The sequence below is a fragment of the Rhinichthys klamathensis genome, unplaced genomic scaffold, assembly GCF_029890125.1.
Source record: "Rhinichthys klamathensis goyatoka isolate OS25496 unplaced genomic scaffold, OSU_Roscu_1.1 h1tg000769l_1, whole genome shotgun sequence".
Taxonomy (NCBI): domain Eukaryota; kingdom Metazoa; phylum Chordata; class Actinopteri; order Cypriniformes; family Leuciscidae; genus Rhinichthys; species Rhinichthys klamathensis.
Window position 1 is genome coordinate 162,458 of NW_026607169.1, and position 20,043 is coordinate 182,500.

At 36.7% G+C, this 20,043-nt stretch overlaps 1 protein-coding gene across 1 annotated transcript in view; it reads left to right on the forward strand.

Moving 5' to 3' along the window:
* LOC130077703 (heterogeneous nuclear ribonucleoprotein L-like) overlaps window positions 1-20,043 on the forward strand; it is a 52,876-nt gene that overhangs the window by 19,117 nt on the left and 13,716 nt on the right. The window contains exons 2-3 of the mRNA XM_056243019.1: window positions 12,146-12,264; window positions 18,804-19,041. Of these exons, the coding sequence (XP_056098994.1) occupies window positions 12,146-12,264; window positions 18,804-19,041 (357 nt within the window). The remainder of the gene's footprint in view (window positions 1-12,145; window positions 12,265-18,803; window positions 19,042-20,043) is intronic.

Consider the following 20,043-nt stretch of genomic DNA (forward strand, 5'->3'; position numbering starts at 1 on the left):
AGGAAAGAAAAACAGGTATTTTTAACATGAAAAGTTGCGCAATGCACCTTTAATGCTCATTGCTCAAACCTTTAAAAATATGACGCGACCCCCCACAGAGCTCGCTGAGGCCCCCTTGTGGGCCGCGACCCCCCTGTTGGGAACCGATGCTTTAGACCATGCGCTTAGATCGTTAAAATAGGGCTCTTTGTGTGCGACTCAAGGATCTGGCCTTCCGTGTGTCTGCTGTGGAAGTGCTTTGCTGTTTGTGTGGCTCTATTTTGAGTGTGTGTTCGGGGTCTGAATGATGTGATTCTTCCGATGAACATGGTCACAGCGCCGTGTTTCTGCAGGTCGTTTTCCAACCGCAGACGCTGCTTTGGCTCTCATGGGTTTAAAGTAAGTAGTTCACCTCAAACCTCATTGTTTACTCGCTCACATCTGGGTGAATTATTGATTTTAAAGTAACAGATGCAGAGCATATAATCTGGTCACCGATCTGTCAAATGTTCTCACTTTAGACGGGTGTTAAAAAACAGACGCACGTTTTCTCAAAGCAACAGGAGGAAATACTTCAGACACACTGTCAGGTGTCTGTTACATCTCTGAGCTTTTATTAGACGCTGTGTTATTTTAGTTCATTTGGTCCCAAACAAGAAAATGATTCATTTAGACGTGATTCACTTCACATTCACTAAAGAAACAGAACAACAACAAAAAACACATTTTTATGCACTTGTTGGTATTTTTGTCCAGCTGAGATCTCGTGAAGAGCTTATAAAGTGTGTGAAGGAGTCAAAAGAGTGACAGGAATCACACACACACACTCACACACACACACAAACACAGATCTGCTGCAAAATGTCGGCCTGTATCGAACTGTGATGGGCAATGAGATCAAAGAAATGGTGTGCTTAAGATGTTTATCTGATGACATCACGTCCTGTTTATGGTTTGTTTGCTTTCTAATAATTGTCACTGAAATTATGAATTCTTTGAATCACCATTCAGAATGAGTATATATATACACATGATGTCATGAGAAATTAAAAAGCTTATAATTATGTATTTATAAAATTTTTTTGCCTTTGGTTGTAGAATATTCAGCTCTGGAATACTTGATTCTGATTGGTCAATAGCGCGTCCAGCGGTGAGCTAATTAAGTATTCATAGATGCCACCTACGTCACTACCAATAGAACGCCGCTATATTTACGACCGATCTCACCCAGTATGGCCGGGTATGGCCGCCCAAACTGCCTATTTGAATAAGAGAGAGAGACAGACATACCTGGAGAAAATTTTAATTTTAGGCTCCGATCCTTATTTGTCACCCCCAGTTTTCTTTTGCTCATTATTATCTGCCCCAGACTGGCCCTCCATTATATATATATATATATATATATATATCTTGTGCATAACCCCTCCCCATACAGTGGAGATCGCTTGAAGGCTGTCAAAAGTACCGATGCATATCAATATGCTGTAGCTGGATGGGTAAAAGACGTAAAAGTGCGGCGCTGGCCAGCAAGGATTTATATTTAATCATGGGAAATGTAGGTATTATATAAAATAAAATAAATGTATGATTTTGGTGGTATTTTGCTCTGAATAGTGAGTTGTTAGCTAGGTAAGTGACTAAGAGCTGGTAGCTTTCCTGGATTAGGCCTCTTGCGATAGTCAATAAATCAATTAATCGCACGGAAAAAAAAATGTGCGCGATAATTTCCATTTGCATGCTTGTTTGTTTTCCTCGTCTCTCTCTCTCTCTCTACCAAAGAGACTGGATGACAACTCTGTTTTTAAGTCATAACCGACATATTTTACGTGAATACTCTCCAAAACGGACATTTAAACATATTGTTGTGTGTATTTGTCCATTCAGACACGAAACAGAGCTCAATTCATTACTCGCGCGCTGTATAGGGGTCTATGGCCGCACGCGTCGGGTCGTGTGTGTGCGCACAGAAAGATGAGTCATGCAGCGATGATCTCTTCGAATGACAGCTAACCACTTCTTTCTTCTATCCTTTTCTTTTGTTATATAATAAAATACCAGTTTCGGCTGTTTTTGCAGCCAACTGCAGAACATATTGCAGGCATTACTGAGACCGTCGGTCGTAAATATGGCGGCGCAAAGCTACAGTGACGTCATGTGACCCGAACAAATAGGCTAGTTGCACGTGGCCGCCATTTTGGATTTTTGATCAGCGAGTGTGCGGTTAGACACTTCCGGTTTCGCTTTACGCCCGGTGCAGGGAGCCGGAGAAAGACGAAAATGATATAATTGATTCTATAAACAACTATAAGAGATCATTTAAAATACTACTAAGATATATATTACTATCACATGAGCAAATGGCAATTAAATGCACGGATGCAAAGTCAGATTAATGAATGAAATACAACTGTTCATGCACGAACAGAAGATTGTCTTGGTCTCATGCTGCATACGCAATGAGAATTATGCCTTCTGTAAACATTGAGTTACAACTACGATTATATTTGTTTGCATACAATACCGCCTGAACATTCACACGTTTGCCCTGTCTTATTTATCTCCATAAAGGCCTACCATTTTCTCATTTCTGCGCATATATTTTCACTTAGCCTACTTACATCAGTTGCTCGATCAATATTATCAACACATATTTTCCTTACATGCTTTCTTTGCATCAATTATCTTTATAGATAAAAACGACGGCGAAAAAAATCGTAATAATTGCGAGTAATTTACATTTTTAACTGTAACGTTAGTTAACACAAACAATTTAATATAGGCCTAGCCAGGGGCGGAGCGGGGGGGTGGCTAATGGGGCTTAAGCCCCGAATGTTTTGTCAAAAGCCCCGAATCTTTTAGTTTTTTTTTAAATAACTTCAACTTTGTTTCATTTCCTCTCAGTCTTTCTGACTGGAGCGGCAAAAAATTAAACAAAAGCTATATTACCGTGCGTGGTGGCGGACGGTAATGCATCGCGCATCACTCACCTTGTTTGCCAACTGCCAATAAAAACTAACGAAGAAGAATATAAATCTTCTTCGTCGATGTCATCAGGGGCTGGCGGGCTGATGTATGTTTCACCGGCGTCGTACCAAGCTTACTGGCTAACCGGCTGAAGTTATTATGGACATAACAAAGTTTTTTATACGGAACACTTAACAATAACCTCACCGGCCGGAGAGAGATTCAGAAGCAGCGTCAGACGAACCGCAGAAAAGTAGTCAAACAAATAAAGTACCGTAACATAATAATATATGGTCATGTTGTTTATCATACTGTGCTATTTCCCAAAGAAATATAATATAATTTTAGTAAATGTTATTCTGTTGGCCTGATATTCGATTCAGAGTAGGCCTATTGAAGAGCACATTAACTTGGCACTGCAGCATTCGCTGTTTGCTAGTAGAGCAGCCTAAATTATTATGGCATGGATTCTGATGTAGCAATTTGTCAGCTAAGCACAAACTAAACAGAACTGAACTCTTAAGATTAGTAATGATGTTTACTTCAAATTCCAATTTTACCTATGTAGGCTAACTTAAAAATAGTTAGATAATGGTTGCCTCTTTTTAATTGCCAGGGGTGAAAATGAGTCAAACCCTAACATTTTTGGTGTTTTGGATTCACTACAGCTGGAGAACAATTAAATACAAAATTGTATAGGCTCTACTGGGTGATTTTTTTAAATTTAGTTTTACTTAGTAACTACCATAATTTTCCCAGATAGTGTATAGATTTTAAGGCATTCTATTCTCAAACAGCCTGAAAAATAGTGCATTTAGCTGACGTAAATGGGAAAAAAAATCTTACGGGGGGAGTATCCCCCCGGACCCCCCTAGGTTTGGGCTAAGCCCCGAATGTTTACATCGTCTGGCTCCGCCCCTGGGCCTAGCTATAAGTTTGTGTATATTTTACAGCAAATACTGTATGTGCTGCTTATAAAAAAACAGATAATGATTTATGAAATATTTATGATTTAAGATGATCTTTACTCATCTCACTTGCACAAAATAAATGCAGTAATAGAACGTATAGAAACGCACAGGTGAAATACGCTGAAAATTATATGCATTTAAAGCTGCAGTCCGTAACTTTTCCTCTTTGTCGCCATCTGTCTGTTTGAAATCTGTAACTGCAGTGATTCGCTGAATTATCATCTTTACGTGGGTTGTAAATCGGCATGAAACAGCGCGGATGAACACAGTGCTTTGAGGCGAGTGCTGCTGTCAGTCACCGCGCTGTGTGGATAGCCTACTGTCATACAGAATCACTTTTTGAAAGTTTTACCAACATAAGAATTTTCATAAGAAAATGTCTTCTGAACAAGTAAGTAACATCCATTTTTGTTCTGACCAACTAAGGGAGAAAAAGCATTCGACATGATAAGCTTCGTTAGATTTAATCAACGCGATTTACAGCAACCGTGCAAATTATAGCCTACTTTGTTCTCAAATTCATGTTAACAACATCACATCAGCATTGCGTGACTAATGTTAAATTTAATGTGTTTTATGGTTACCTGTGTAGTTCAGAATTCATATTCTCCATAATAGCAAAACGAGAAAGGCACAACAAAGGAAACTCCATAACTGTGTGAATTAAGAAAACGTACTGTTACACGATTGAACTATTGAAATGTCTTACTTGTTCAGCAGAAAAAAGCCGTCTCTTCTTCCGTTTCGAACCCCTTCAAAACACGGAGTTCACGCACTTTTCAAAAGCCCCGCCGATGTTTAATCCTTGTGTTCGCATGAGGAGGTTTCTTTGTCTTTCTCTAGCCACCTTAAATCCGAAGTACGAAGTCTTTTGGGTTTTATAACTGCTGAATCTCCAGTTGACACTGATGATTGTTGTTTGGATCTTTCTGGATCCGCCATAAGTTTAATTATGTAAAGTGCTGCGAGAAAAGCCTATACATCTAAACATCTCGTCACGCGCAGTATAGCCGGCTAGCCGAAACTCTTCTTTATGTGTACGGGTGTGACGTCATGACGCAAAGACATGCTCGAATTTCCCGCGGAAACCCACCAGTACCACTGGAATTAAAATCATTATTACAAGCTAACCGTTTTGAATCTAGCTATGGCAAGCAGATAGTTTTGACCACTGGCAGAATAAGTTTTTTTTAATATAATTATTTTGGATTATTTTTAACTTAAAAAAGTTACGGACTGGAGCTTTAAATGACATAGGCCTACTAAAATACAAACAGTTAGAGCAATAATAATGTTACCCAATAAAGTAATGCCGACAACAGACCCGGGTGTTTTTGTCACCCTCTGATGACAGATGCTTTTGATGCACATGAGTGTTTTTAAAATTCAAGGGAGGCGACTTGCCTTTCAGAGGTGACAGCCTCAGCACTTCACTGTTGTGTCTCGTTATGAAACACGTTAAAACAAAGAAGTCAGCTTTTCATGCATTCCCCGTTGGTGACCAGTCCCGAAATTTGAAGCTTTGTCCCACGTCCCGCAAGTCATAAGCAGTGTCCCGCATTTTAATTTCGTCTGCATCATTTTATTTCATCGTCCTTTAAATGACAATTCTACAATAAAACATGTTAATAATAAAACACTGAACATGCGCAGCGCAGCCGTAATTATTGGTTCTAGTCAGAGAGGGAAAACAAACACTGAGAAACCCCCACACACACAGAGAAAAAAAACTGCAACAGAAAAATGGATCTGGCCTCCCGAGAAGAAAAAGCGTCTTGTTCGTATAAGGAATGGGAGAAAAAACTTGGTAAAAACCAGTTACAGGTGACCCTAAAAAAGGAGATGTGTCTAGACACATAATGAATGAGAAGCCCCTACTCGAAGCTGCCATCAGACAAAAAATATAAATTCAACAGTGGTGGAGGAAGTACTGAATCTCAGTACTTAAGTAAAAGTACAAATAACCAGAGACATAGTTACTTTAGTAAAAGTAGAAGTACCACAATGACAACCCTACTTAAGTAAAAAGTAAAAAGTACCTGATTTTAAATGTACTTTAAGTATTAAAAGTAAAAGTACTTGCATAACAATTTATTTTCTTAATGTCTATATTCTAATGATTAATAAAACAGTTAATTCTAACTCATTCAACCTAATACTCATATAATGATGTTCAATATGATGGAAAAGCAGTTATATTTTAAGTTTTTGTCACCATTTCTGAACAAGCTTGCAATTAGGCAATATACACATCAAGCTTACTATATAGCCTACCCTTACTATACGGTATATATATATATATATATATATATATATAAACTAGGGCTGTCAAATGATTAATCACGATTAATCACATCCAAAATAAAAGTTGGTGTTTACATAATATATGTGGGTGCACTGTGTATAATTATTTTGTATATATAAATACACACACATGCATGTATATTTAAGAAAAAAATATTATTTATATATAAAATATTTATATTTATATATAATATAAATTATATATACATCTATATACAGTATATACATGAAAACATTTCTTAAATATATACAAGCATGTGTGTGTATTTATATATATAAAATAATTATACACAGTGCACCCACATATATTATGTAAACAAAAACTTTTATTTTGGATGTGATTAATCACGATTAATCATTTGACAGCCCTAATATAAACACATATTATGTTAAAACGCCGTATATGACGGCGTTTGGCTGTAAACGCGATTCATTTATGGCGTAATTCTGAACCTCTTGGCTTGCCATACTAATCCTAACCAAACGTATAATACACACGCACCCCACATCACTACTAAACCTACCTTTCTTTTACTGTCTATGAAACCTACCAATGCGTTTCCTATGCATGTAAAAAATTATTTTCGCGTATAAATTGCACGCTAAACACACTGCGTGCTATAGAGACGCTTTTAGTGTGACCGGGTTGATATATCTATGGCAACCAAACTTCACTGGTGAGACAAACGTGCGACGAACGGACGGTCAGGATGACGTTTTGGCAGAGGAAAACTGATCAGAAAATGTAACAGAACGTTGTAGAAATGTAGTGGAGTAGAAAGTATAATAATTGCTGCAAAATGTAACGAAGTAAAAGTAAAAAGTATGCACTATTGATTCTACTTAAGTAAAGTACAGATACGTGAAAAAATTACTTAAGTAAAGTAACGAAGTATTTGTACTTACATTCCACCACTGAAAGTCAAGATGCACTGAATCCGGTAAGAACGCATTTAATCTCTCTAGTCTTTCCTAATGGAATGTATGTGCTTATTTGGAAATGTGTTTTTTAGCGATTGGATTATTATTTTCACTTAATTATTTAGATTGAATAGACCCGTGCTGTTAAAATGAGTTTTATATTATTAGTGAGGTTCACAGCACCGTCATTAACATTTTTATAAAGCCTATTAGCAATTTAAAGCATATCACTGCAAAAAGACATCTAATATAAAATCTATAGGCTATTTATTCACCTATAGAATAATAATAGCAAGTTCTCTCCGTGTCCCGCAAAATCAGGTCTGCTGATATAATCAAATATAATTGTAGTTGTAACTCAATGTTTACAGAAGGCATAATTCTCATTGCGTATGCAGCATGAGACCAAGACAATCTTCTGTTCGTGCATGAACAGTTGTATTTCATTCATTAATCTGACTTTGCATCCGTGCATTTAATTGCCATTTGCTCATGTGATAGTAATATATATCTTAGTAGTATTTTAAATGATATAATTGATTCTATAAACAACTATAAGAGATCATTTTCGTCTTTCTCCGGCTCCCTGCACCGGGCGTAAAGCGAAACCGGAAGTGTCTAACCGCACACTCGCTGATCAAAAATCCAAAATGGCGGCCACGTGCAACTAGCCTATTAAAACTCAGTCGAATCAATATTTTGTGTACAGTTATTTAATTATGCCATCCAGTATCATGGACTCGCTCTCTTGTTTTCATTCAAACGCAGCGACGGCCATTTTGTGACTATTGTTTTGTTCAATTTTAAAACAGTTTAATCTGAAATTAATATCTCATATCTTCAAAATGATTTATGTTGAAATGCTGTGTGATAAGTGATATGAATGACTGTATACCGTATCTCTTAAATGTTCGTCTAGTTTGAACTCGCCGCTGAAACTGCTCTCTCAGAAGCTTTGCATTTATAGACCTAATAAAATATTTAGACTCAGATCAATATTTCGTGTCTAATTATTTACTGATGTGGCAAGTAGCCGTGTAATAAGCATGATAATGTACATCCAGCCGGTTGTTATCTCAGAATAAACCCCTTCAGGAGTGTGTGAGTGTGTGTGTGTGTGTGTGTGTGTGTGTGTTATCTCAGAATAAACCCCTTCAGGAGTGTGTGAGTGTGTGTGTGTGTGTGTGTTATATCAGAATAAACCCCTTCAGGAGTGTGTGAGTGTGTGTGTGTGTGTGTGTTATCTCAGAATAAACCCCTTTAGGAGTGTGTGAGTGTGTGTGTGTGTGTGTGTGTGTTATCTCAGAATAAACCCCTTCAGGAGTGTGTGAGTGAGTGTGTGTGTGTGTGTGTGTGTGTTATCTCAGAATAAACCCCTTCAGGAGTGTGTGAGTGTGTGTGTGTGTGTGTGTGTGTTATATCAGAATAAACCCCTTCAGGAGTGTGTGAGTGTGTGTGTGTGTGTGTGTTATCTCAGAATAAACCCCTTTAGGAGTGTGTGAGTGTGTGTGTGTGTGTGTGTGTGTGTGTGTTATCTCAGAATTAACCCCTTCAGGAGTGTGTGAGTGTGTGTGTGTGTGTGTGTGTGTTTGTGTTATCTCAGAATAAAGCCCTTCAGGTGTGTGTGTGTGTGTGTTATCTCAGAATAAACCCCTTCAGGTTTGTGTGTGTGTGTGTGTGTGTGTGTGTGTGTGTGTGTGTGTGTGTGTGTGTGTTATCTCAGAATAAACCACTTCCGGTGTGTGTGAGTGTGTGTGTGTGTGTGTGTGTTATCTCAGAATAAACCCCTTCAGGTGTGCTTTAACACAAACCATGTGTAAGTTCATAAGTCGACAGCATTGCTGAGTATTTCCTGCTTAAAACTGCAGTGAACCAAAGACAGTCTCAAAAACACGGTTTGAAATCGCTGGTGTTTCTGACGTCACAAACGACCTTGTAACCAATCAGATCAACGTGTGATCGTCAACCAGTGGATCTCTGAGCTGAGGGAGTGAGTGGAGGCGGGGCTCATCTGCATATTCATAGAACCGCGCATACTAAATGAGGCAAGGGTGTCGAGTTACATTCAAGCTATTTTAAGACTTTTTTTCAAGATAAAAAGGTTTAAATCTGTCATTTTGGTGATCAAAGATGAGTTTTAAAGGGATACAATTATTAACTACAGGAGGACTTTAATGTCAACCAGCAGGAAATGGAATTTATGGTTTTAGTCCAGTTTCAGTTCACTATAATAACCCTTGTTCTGAGTGAATCAGTGGGACGTTCTTCATGTTCTTGATGTGAATGTGAGCCCGAAGGCATCGAGGTGCCAGTTCTGTAGTGAGAGATCAAGCCGTTCATCTGTTGATCTCTGTGGTCGGCAAACATTCGGGAGTTTTGCAAAACAGAAAATGGAAAGAGAGTTTGATGCCTGCAAAAATAAAGCTGCACATGCAGATGCACGTGTGGTTTCAGCGCCACATGCTTCTGTCACTGCACTTGTTCTGTTTAACATGCACTAATGTTTTAATCTGAAAAGTTAAATCACATGATCTAAGTAAAAATTAATGGTTGTTCATTAATATGACTGACTAAGTGACTATTAACTATTGGCCGATTGCAGAATAATCACAGTCACTGTACGATGTGATTGATTGACGCATCCGCAGCCGTTCTTAATGAAAGGTTTTGTTAATTTTATTTATCTTTACTACTGTAGATACATTAGATACAAAGATTTGAAGTCGGCAAGATTTTTAAGGCCTGGGACACACTGGCTGCGTGGCGGCTGCGTCACGTTTTCTGTGTCTTTGCACTCCAGAAGTGTTGCTGCTAGCTGACGTACAGGGAGGACGTATTGTGGAATCCCTATACTTCATGTTAAAGTAACACCAGGGAACTTTTGCTCTCGGGGTGGGGTCCCCCTACAGTTGGGAAACAGTATTGTCCTCTAGACCTCTACTACTGTCGTAAACTCAATTGTTGACAACCACGATAGCCCTGAACACTGTAGGAGGGTCACATGCAGGTGTTCTGCTTGCGTCTTGTCTGAAATGTCTTCACCCCAGGTACAGTGGCATATATGTCATATAAATATAATTTCATGGGTTTTATTTTTTTCTAACGACAAATGATCGCGATGATCACGTTTACAAGCCAGCGTCATTATAGTAGCCTAGTCTATTGGTTACCGTTTTACTGGATCTATATGATACTTCAATGCAATGTTTGAGTGGTTGATAATAACCATATATCGTCAATATTATAATATCAAGCTACCATAAATGAATCTGCAAATTTTACAAATCGATTTGCATTATAGCTTGAGGCAAGACGAATAAACAAATATCACAGACATGTTAGGTATCCTAAAATATGATTTTGTACATCTTATATATTTACTTGCAAGAATGTAGCCCCGACCAAACTTGTGCACGCCGTTTAGACATAGGCTTTCATTTTTTTTTTTTTTTTTTTTTTTTTTGCCAAGTCCGCATCGGTCGGGCACCCCTCCTCCTCCTCCAGCTCACGCCAGCGAGAAAATGCTGGCCCAATGTTGATCCTCGTTCTGCCTTTAACGCGATCACTTTCTCTTTTTCTCTTTTTGCTTTGCTCCGATAAAACCTTTGCTTTCTTGTTTTTCTGTGCTGCTTCGGCCATGACTATAACATTTGGCTCGCACGTCCGATTTTAAGGAAGTGGGGGTGGTGGTGGAAGTGACGTATATGCCGCAAAGCAGTCGAATTTTGTAGTTCTCTTTGTTCGCCGGTTACTACCTGAAACCCGAAGTTTAAAAGTACGATTAAAAACGCTACTGACCCCGTCAGGCTATGGCAGACGTGTCATTCAACCTATTGTAAGTCGATGTACCATCACAAGAGACTTGGAAATATATTATGAAGGCTGAAAAGTTACCTGTTGTTACTTTAAGCATAAATATATAAAGCCTACTGATAAAGACACTGTCAGCAGTATTGACAGCAAAATAGACTACATAATATTTCGTTCTGGTGCAATATTTGAAAATTAATCATTATTTATTTTTACATTAAATGTATATCTGAATTTATGTCAAAACCTAGACTTTCAACCATCAAAATGTAATTTATTAATATTTATCCGTGTACAAAATAACATATAAACACATTTTCCTGGAAACGCTTCCAACACGCTTGCGCGTCGCGTGAAAAATAGGCGTCGGTTTTATTTCTAGCATGCACACGTTTTCCGCGCGGCTCGAGCCGTATCACGCAGGCAGTGTGCAAGCTCTAACCTGTTAACATGGGAGCCGAAATAAAAACGGACACGCCACGCAGCCAGTGTGTCCCAGGCCTAAGAGGCTCTTCTGCTCAAGGCTGCATTTATTTGATCAAAAATACAGTAAAACAGTGAAATATTATTCTAATGTAAATCATCTGTTTTCTATGTGAATATACAGTAAAGTGTAATTTATTCCTGTGATCAAAGCTAAATTTTCAGCATCATTACTCCAGTCTTCAGTGTCACATGATCCTTCAGAAATCACTCTAATATGAGGATCTGATGATCAAGAGACATTTATGATTATTATCAGTGTTGAAATCAGTCGTGCTGATTAATGTTTTGTGGAAACGGTGATGCATTTTCTTTCTCAGGATTTTTTGATAAATAGAACAGAATTTATTTGAAACAGAAATCTTGTATAACATTATAAATGTGTGTGTGTGTGTGTGTGTGTGTGTGTCAGAGAGTGTGTGTGTGTGTGTGTGAGTGTGTGTGAGAGAGTGTCTGTGTGTGTGAGAGTGAGAGTGTGTGTGTGTGTGTGTGTGTGTGTGTGTGTGAGAGTGATTGTGTGTGCGTGTGTGTGAGTGTGTGTGTGTGTGTGTGTGAGCGAGTGTCTGTGAGAGTGAGAGTGTGTGTGTGTGTAATTTTCCATTTTTGTGATTTCCATTTTTTTCATTACGTGTTTTGTTTTTATTTTAAAAATGATTTATTTAGTTTTAATTGGCGTGTGTGTGCTATAACGCTGTCTGTCGTCTCTCCCGCAGGACAACGGCTCGGAGACTCACCGCATCGCTCCGTCTCCCGTCGTCCACGTTCGGGGGTTGTGTGAGTCTGTGGTGGAGGCTGATCTGGTCGAGTCCTTGGAGAAGTTCGGAAACATCTGGTAAAATTATGGTTTAATTCTCATGTTCCAGTAGTGCAGGGCTGTATACTGGTTCATACCGAATACCGGTGTTTATTTTTGTTATAATCGGATTGACGGCTCAATCGGACTAAAAAACCTTCATGTAAACTCCTTAATCGATCAGGGGTGTGTTTCCCGAAACCCAACTATAGTTGCAAGTTCTGTCGTTATCAGCAGTTCAACGAGTCGTGTTCCCCGAAAACATCGTTATAATGAACATTCGCAAACAGCATCGCAGAGGTGTGTGTGTGTGTGAGCGACAGATCTCGAGCTGCGGTTAGAAGAAGAGTTTCTTGTTTTTATGATGTGGACTCAATAACTCCTGATCTCGAGCAAAATAAGCAAACTAACATTCAGTGCAATCTGTGTCTTTTATTTAGAATACATACAAATGTCATTTACGTCTTTTAGTTTGTCAAGAGTTGTTTAGCGATCGTTTCGCTAGATAAGACCCTTATTCGTCGTCTGGTATCGTTTAAAGCCCTTTGAAGCCCTTCTCACATTTGCGAGATATAAAGTCAGAATTACGTTATATAAAGTCAGAATTGCGAGATATAAAGTCAGAATTGCGAGATATAAAGTCAGAATTCCGAGATATAAAGTCACAATTGCGAGATATAAAGTCAGAATTGCGAGATATAAAGTCACAATTGCGAGAAATAAAGTCAGAATTGCGTGATATAAAGTCAGAATTGCGAGATATAAAGTCAGAATTGCGTGATATAAAGTCAGAATTGCGTGATATAAAGTCAGAATTGCGTGATATAAAGTCAGAATTGCGTGATATAAAGTCACAATTGCGAGATATAAAGTCGGAATTGCGTGATATAAAGTCGGAATTGCGTGATATAAAGTCAGAATTGCGAGATATAAAGTCAGAATTGCGAGATATAAAGTCAGAATTGCGAGATATAAAATCAGAATTGATTGATATAAAGTCGCAATTGTGCGACTTTATATCAATCAATTCTGACTTTATATCTCGCAATTGCGACTTTATATCAATCAATTCTGATTTTATATCTCGCAATTCTGACTTTATTTCTCGCAATTCTGATGTTATATCTCACAATTCTGACTTAATATCTCGCAATTCTGACTTTATATCTCGCAATTCTGACTTTATATCTCGCAATTCTGACTTTATATCTCGCAATTCTGACTTTATATTACGCAATTCTGACTTTATATCACGCAATTCTGACTTTATTTCTCGCAATTGTGACTTTATATCTCGCAATTGTGACTTTATATCTCGGAATTCTGACTTTATATCTCGCAATTCTGACTTTATATCTCGCAATTCTGACTTTCTATCACGCAATTCTGACTTTATATCTCGCAATTGCGACTTTATATCAATCAATTCTGACTTTCTATCACGCAATTCTGACTTTATATCTCGCAATTGCGACTTTATATCAATCAATTCTGACTTTATATCACGCAATTCTGACTTTATTTCTCGCAATTCTGACTTTATATCTTGCAATTGTGACTTTATATCTCGCAATTCTGACTTTATATCAATCAATTCTGACTTTATATCTCGCAATTGTGACTTTATATCTCGGAATTCTGACTTTATATCTCGCAATTCTGACTTTATATCAATCAATTCTGACTTTATATCAATCAATTCTGACTTTATATCACGCAATTCTGACTTTATTTCTCGCAATTCTGACTTTATATCTCGCAATTGTGACTTTATATCTCGGAATTCTGACTTTATATCTCGCAATTCTGACTTTATATCTCGCAATTGCGACTTTATATCAATCAATTCTGACTTTATATCACGCAATTCTGACTTTATTTCTCGCAATTCTGACTTTATATCTCGCAATTGTGACTTTATATCTCGGAATTCTGACTTTATATCTCGCAATTCTGACTTTATATCTCGCAATTCTGACTTTATATCACGCAATTCTGACTTTATATCTCGCAATTCTGACTTTATATCTCGCAATTGTGAAATAAAAGTCGCAATTATTATTATTTTGTTTTTATTCAGTGGCGGAAACAAGCTTCCATAGTGGTTGGCTTTGGCATCGTTGAATAAACATGCGCACTGCACGTTTCACAGCCGAAACATGTTTTTATGTTTTTATATGAATGTTTCTGAAGGGAACGGACTGTCTTTAGAAAAGTTTCGATGTTATTTTCATTTAATCTTTCTTTATCTTTCCTGGTAAAGCAGCGTTTATGAGCGCAGCGCCTCCTGCTGGACCTCTGTGTAAACAGCATCATTTTACAGGCCTTACAAACCTGTATTACAGTTTTTCTCAATTGCTAAAACACTAAAACCCATTGGCTGAACAAAGTTCTCAGTTGCCTGAACTCATTTAGCTAATTGTGCAGTCTGTTGTCAATACCTTAAACTATTTCACATGGCAAAACACAATTTGCAGATCTTACTTAGACTTTTCAGCAAAACGCTAAACACATTCTCATTCTCAAAACATATTCTGCACTGTAAGGCACACGTCATCCATACTGGTAAACACAAGTGGCAATGATCAAATACAAATAGAGAACAAATGTCATTGATTGAACACAACCACTCAAAATTGATTTAACCTGTTTCAAATGATGCCCAAAGACAAGAAGAAGCACACTGATCACGTTTACTCCTTTGATTTTTGTCCCTTTTAGTATTGTATACTGTAGTACAGTGCATTGTAGGCTGTATACTGTACAATGAACAAATTATATGGCCCCGAACATCGTTACTGTAACAGTACCATTTGTTACAGTACTGAATGCTCAATAGATTTTACTGGTTGCACTTGCAGGTTCATATCAACAAAGAACAAGAATTACAGTATCAAACAATAGAACTGACAAATGAGACGTTTGTGAGATGCAGGGCACTGTACTGTAAAAATAGGGGTACAAGGAGGAAGGAACAAATAAAATTGCAAAGAGCAAAGCAGAGTAGTAATTTCTGATCAATTTTGCGCTACTATGATGTTTTCATTCATCAAAAGACAATGACGGACAAATATGAAATTTGTTTTAAGATTAAAAATGTACTTCTCCCTGAAATTTTGATGGTACAGTAATGTGTCACGGGTAAGTCTACAAACAGAATAGCCGTCCATAGATATCTTTCGAGAACTGTATGTTTTGAACAATGTGTTTTCTATTTTTTGGTGTATTGTTTACTGACTGCTTGATAGTGTATATCATTTTGATCACTTTGTCTATGATTTGAGAGCAGTGTTTGATTTTGAACACAAGTAAAACTGTTTTGAGGCGAAAGTTTCATTTTGCAAGAAGAGTCAGAGGTTTTGTAAATAGTGCTTGAAGATGAGGTTTTGTGTTTAATGTTTTCAGAAAAAGGAGCAAGGATTCAGAAATTGTGTTTTAGCAATTGAGAAAAACTGTAATACTAGTGTGGGGTTCACTACAATATTCACTCATGACAGTAAAATAGGGCATTCTGGGTCAATCTACTGCAGTATGTACTCTCACTCAGGAGAAATGTGGTTTACACCAGTGTTGGGCATGTTACTTAAAAAAAGTAATTAGTTATAGTTGCTTGTTACTTCTCACAAATAGTAACTGAATTAAATCATTATAAAATAAATTTTTTAAATGTTCAAATATGCCATTGTCAAATAACTTGGATGCCCCCAATATTAAATATGTTAAATGAATGAAATGGACGCTATAGAATAAATTATTATTATAAAACATTGTACACTAATCTACACTATTTTGATGTTGCTGTGGGACAATGTGAGAGACACCTATTACATTCAATATATTATTTTAAATATGATCATTACTATAGTAGAACAATAAAACATAATAATAGATGGTTTAGAACTTTTAATATTTAAAATTGCACAGACCAACATATAAGTCTAAAAATAAATTACTCTTCTTAAGAAATGTACCAAAAATGAATAATAAAAAAAAAAAAACCTACTAGGATGAAAACCGCTTCATTGAGCTCAATTAGGCTTTAGTGACGCCACATTTTATTGTCAGTAACGGTAACGGCGTTGTAACGGGGGGAAACAGTCTTTCATTTGATTACTCGTTACTTAGAAAGATAACGCCGTTATTCCCATCACTGGTTTACACACAGTCATGCTTGAAAAAAATAATAATACCATCATGTAATTTTGAAAAATACAGTGATATGGATTTTTGGTTATACCGCCCAGTAGTATGTCCCAGATATTCATATTCATATTCATCACACAAATGAATTGTTTCAGCCATTATTCGATTAATGATCTTCCCTCGTTAACCAGTTCTGGGATCAGCTGGTTACATTTATTCACTCTGAGCGTCTGTTTCCTCTCGATGTTCATCACAATCATCCATTCATCAACGCAGATTCAGCTGTGCTTCAGGCGACTGAATTATGATGCTATAAACGAAGTTGACAGGCGTAGGCATTTATGGGAGCAACAGTTCCTGTGTTTGAGGCGTCTCTCCTTTCTGAATCACAATGAGCCTCTTTTCTAACGTCACAGAAGCTCACAGAGGATCACGGGAACGTCATTTCTATGATTTAATTCATTTTTATTTGGATTGTAGGATTTATTACACTTTTAATAAGCAGATGTGGGACATTAGCGTGTGTTTGATCTAGGGGTGTGCGATTTTTGACCAGAAAAAAAGATATCTCGATATTTTCTGGGATTTTCACGATAATTAGATGATATTTCAGGACTCTTCGTGTGATTGCTTAACTTTATTATATGATACAAAATACAATAGAGTGTTATTTTAATAGAGTAAATAACTGAAAACTGAAAAGGCTACTTGATAATGTCAGATCACACATCGTTAAAACAACAATTATAATATTATCGTAGACGATGTATATATTGCACATCCCTAGTTTGACCTGACCTACATTAGAAAAGACACGGATCAAATGAAGATGAACAGGAAGTCTCTGTCTCTCTCTATATATCTCTCTCTCTCTCTCTCTCTCTCTCTCTCTCTCTCTCTCTCTCTCTCTCTCTCTCTCTCTCTCTCTCTCTCTCTCTCTCTCTCCGGTCATAAATCAAGGTCATATGAGTGTATTTATAGTCACTTTGAGCATCTCATGACTGCAGAATGCTGTGATGTGCTCCTCCATCTACGACTGTTTTACACATCTCTGCAGATTTGAGTCCTCTGTAGACTTCTTGTTTGATGCAGTTAATAATATATAATAAAATAAACACTGCTGTATATTTGTCTAATGCACCGATCATTAGTGATGCAGCGAAGGGAGTTTTCTACTGAAGCCAAAATATAAATGTTTTTACTCCAGTTTGTTGTTAAAATGTAAATATTTAAACTGTGGCTGCAATAAAAACTAGTTTTCATGACTTTTATTCGAACATGCATACAATTAATAAAGACAACAGTTTAAGTAAAATTAACAAGTAAGTGACTAAGCAGTGCCAAAATGGCATTTATTGTTTGCATTTTGTGATAAATTGAGAGAATTTGAAAGCTGAGACTTTGTTTCATATCAAACGTATCAAAGCACAAAGCCTATTGTGAGTATTGGATGGATGGCGCTACAAATAGTGTTTAGTGGAACATTATTTATTAGTGAAACATTGAAATCTCTGCCCTTCAAAACCATGTTGGAAAAATATTTTTTTTTCTTCAGCCAAATATTTACAGTTGCGGAAATTTCTATGCATTGCTACATATTATAGATATTATTCAAAAGATATTATTCAGTTTCAAAGCATCTTCAGATCTTGTATGATGATGCCGAACCAGGGTTATTATCATAAAAATAAACTAAAACTAAATAGCAATACTGGAAAAAAATAAAGAAATAAAAAAATTAAATGACAAAAACACATAACGAAATGAATAAACATTAAACTAAATTTAACATAACTAAAAATGTAAAAAGAACAACTAATTTAAAAGCTAAACTAAAACTGAAATAAATATAAATGAAACCTAAATAAATATAATAAAGTGAAAAATAAAAAATAAAAATAAAATTAATTGAAATAATTAACTGAAACTGAAATAAAAATTAATTAAACCCAAATAGCAATACTGAAAAAAATAAAAATAATGAAATGACAAAAGCACATAACTAAATTAACAAAAATTTAACTAAAATAAATGTGAAAACTAAATACATAAAAATAGAAGAAACTAAAATAAAAATGAAATAAAAATAAATTAAACAAATAGCAATATATATATATATATATATATAAACTAATAAAATTAAAAAGCATAACAAAATGACAAAAAAAATTAACATGAAAGCTAAAAATAAAAAAAGAATAAAAAACTAAACTTATAGAAATATAAAAAACATAAACATAATAAAATTACAAAAGCACAACAAAATGACTAAAATTGCACTAAAATGAACATAAAAACTAAAGATAAAAACTAATAATAACAAAAAAAGTAACTCTGAAATAAAGATAAATTAATATTAAAAAAACAAAGGAATAAACAGGCATAATGAAATCTGAGACGCAGCTGTGCTGAAGGCCTCCTCCCCTGTCCCGCAGTTACGTGATGATGATGCCGTTCAAGCGCCAGGCTCTGGTGGAGTTCGAGGAGGCTCAGAGTGCCGACCGGTGTGTGTCGTGTGGCTCCCAGGAGCCCGTGTACATCGCGGGCCAGCAGGCCTTCTTCAACTACTCCACCAGCAAACGCATCACACGGCCCACCAACGCCGACGACCCCAACAGCGGCAACAAGGTCCTGCTGCTGTCCATCCAGAACCCGCTCTACCCCATCACTACGGTAAAACACTTATCACTGCGGTAAAACACTTATCACTACGGTAAAACACTTATCACTGCGGTAAAACACTTATCACTACGGTAAAACACTTACTGTTACGGTAAAACACTTCTCACTGCGGTAAAACACTTCTCACTACGGTAAAACACTTCTCACTACGGTAAAACACTTATCACTGCGGTAAAACCCTTCTCACTACGGTAAAACACTTACTGTTGCGGTAAAACACTTAACAGTAAGTAAAACACTTACTGTTACGGCAAAACACTTCTCACTACGGTAAAACACTTATCACTACGGCAAAACACTTATCACTACGGTAAAACACTTACTGTTACGGTAAAACACTTCTCACTGTGGTAAAACACTTCTCACTACGGTAAAACACTTATCACTGCGGTAAAACACTTCTCACTACGGTAAAACACTTCTCACCACGGTAAAACACTTATCACTACGGTAAAACACTTACTGTTACGGTAAAACACTTACTGTTACGGTAAAACACTTCTCACTACGGTAAAACACTAAAACACTTATCACTACGGTAAAACACTTACTGTTACGGTAAAACACTTCTCACTACGGTAAAACACTTATCACTACGGTAAAACACTTATCACTACGGTAAAACACTTACTGTTACGGTAAAACACTTCTCACTGCGGTAAAACCCTTATCACTACAGTAAAACACTTATCACTACAGTAAAACACTTATCACTACGGTAAAACACTTCTCACTATGGTAAAACACTTCTCACCACGGTAAAACACTTATCACTACGGTAAAACACTTACTGTTACGGTAAAACACTTACTGTTACGGTAAAACACTTCTCACTACGGTAAAACACTAAAACACTTATCACTACGGTAAAACACTTACTGTTACGGTAAAACACTTACTGTTACGGTAAAACACTTATCACTACGGTAAAACACTTATCACTACGGTAAAACACTTATCACTACAGTAAAACACTTATCACTACGGTAAAAC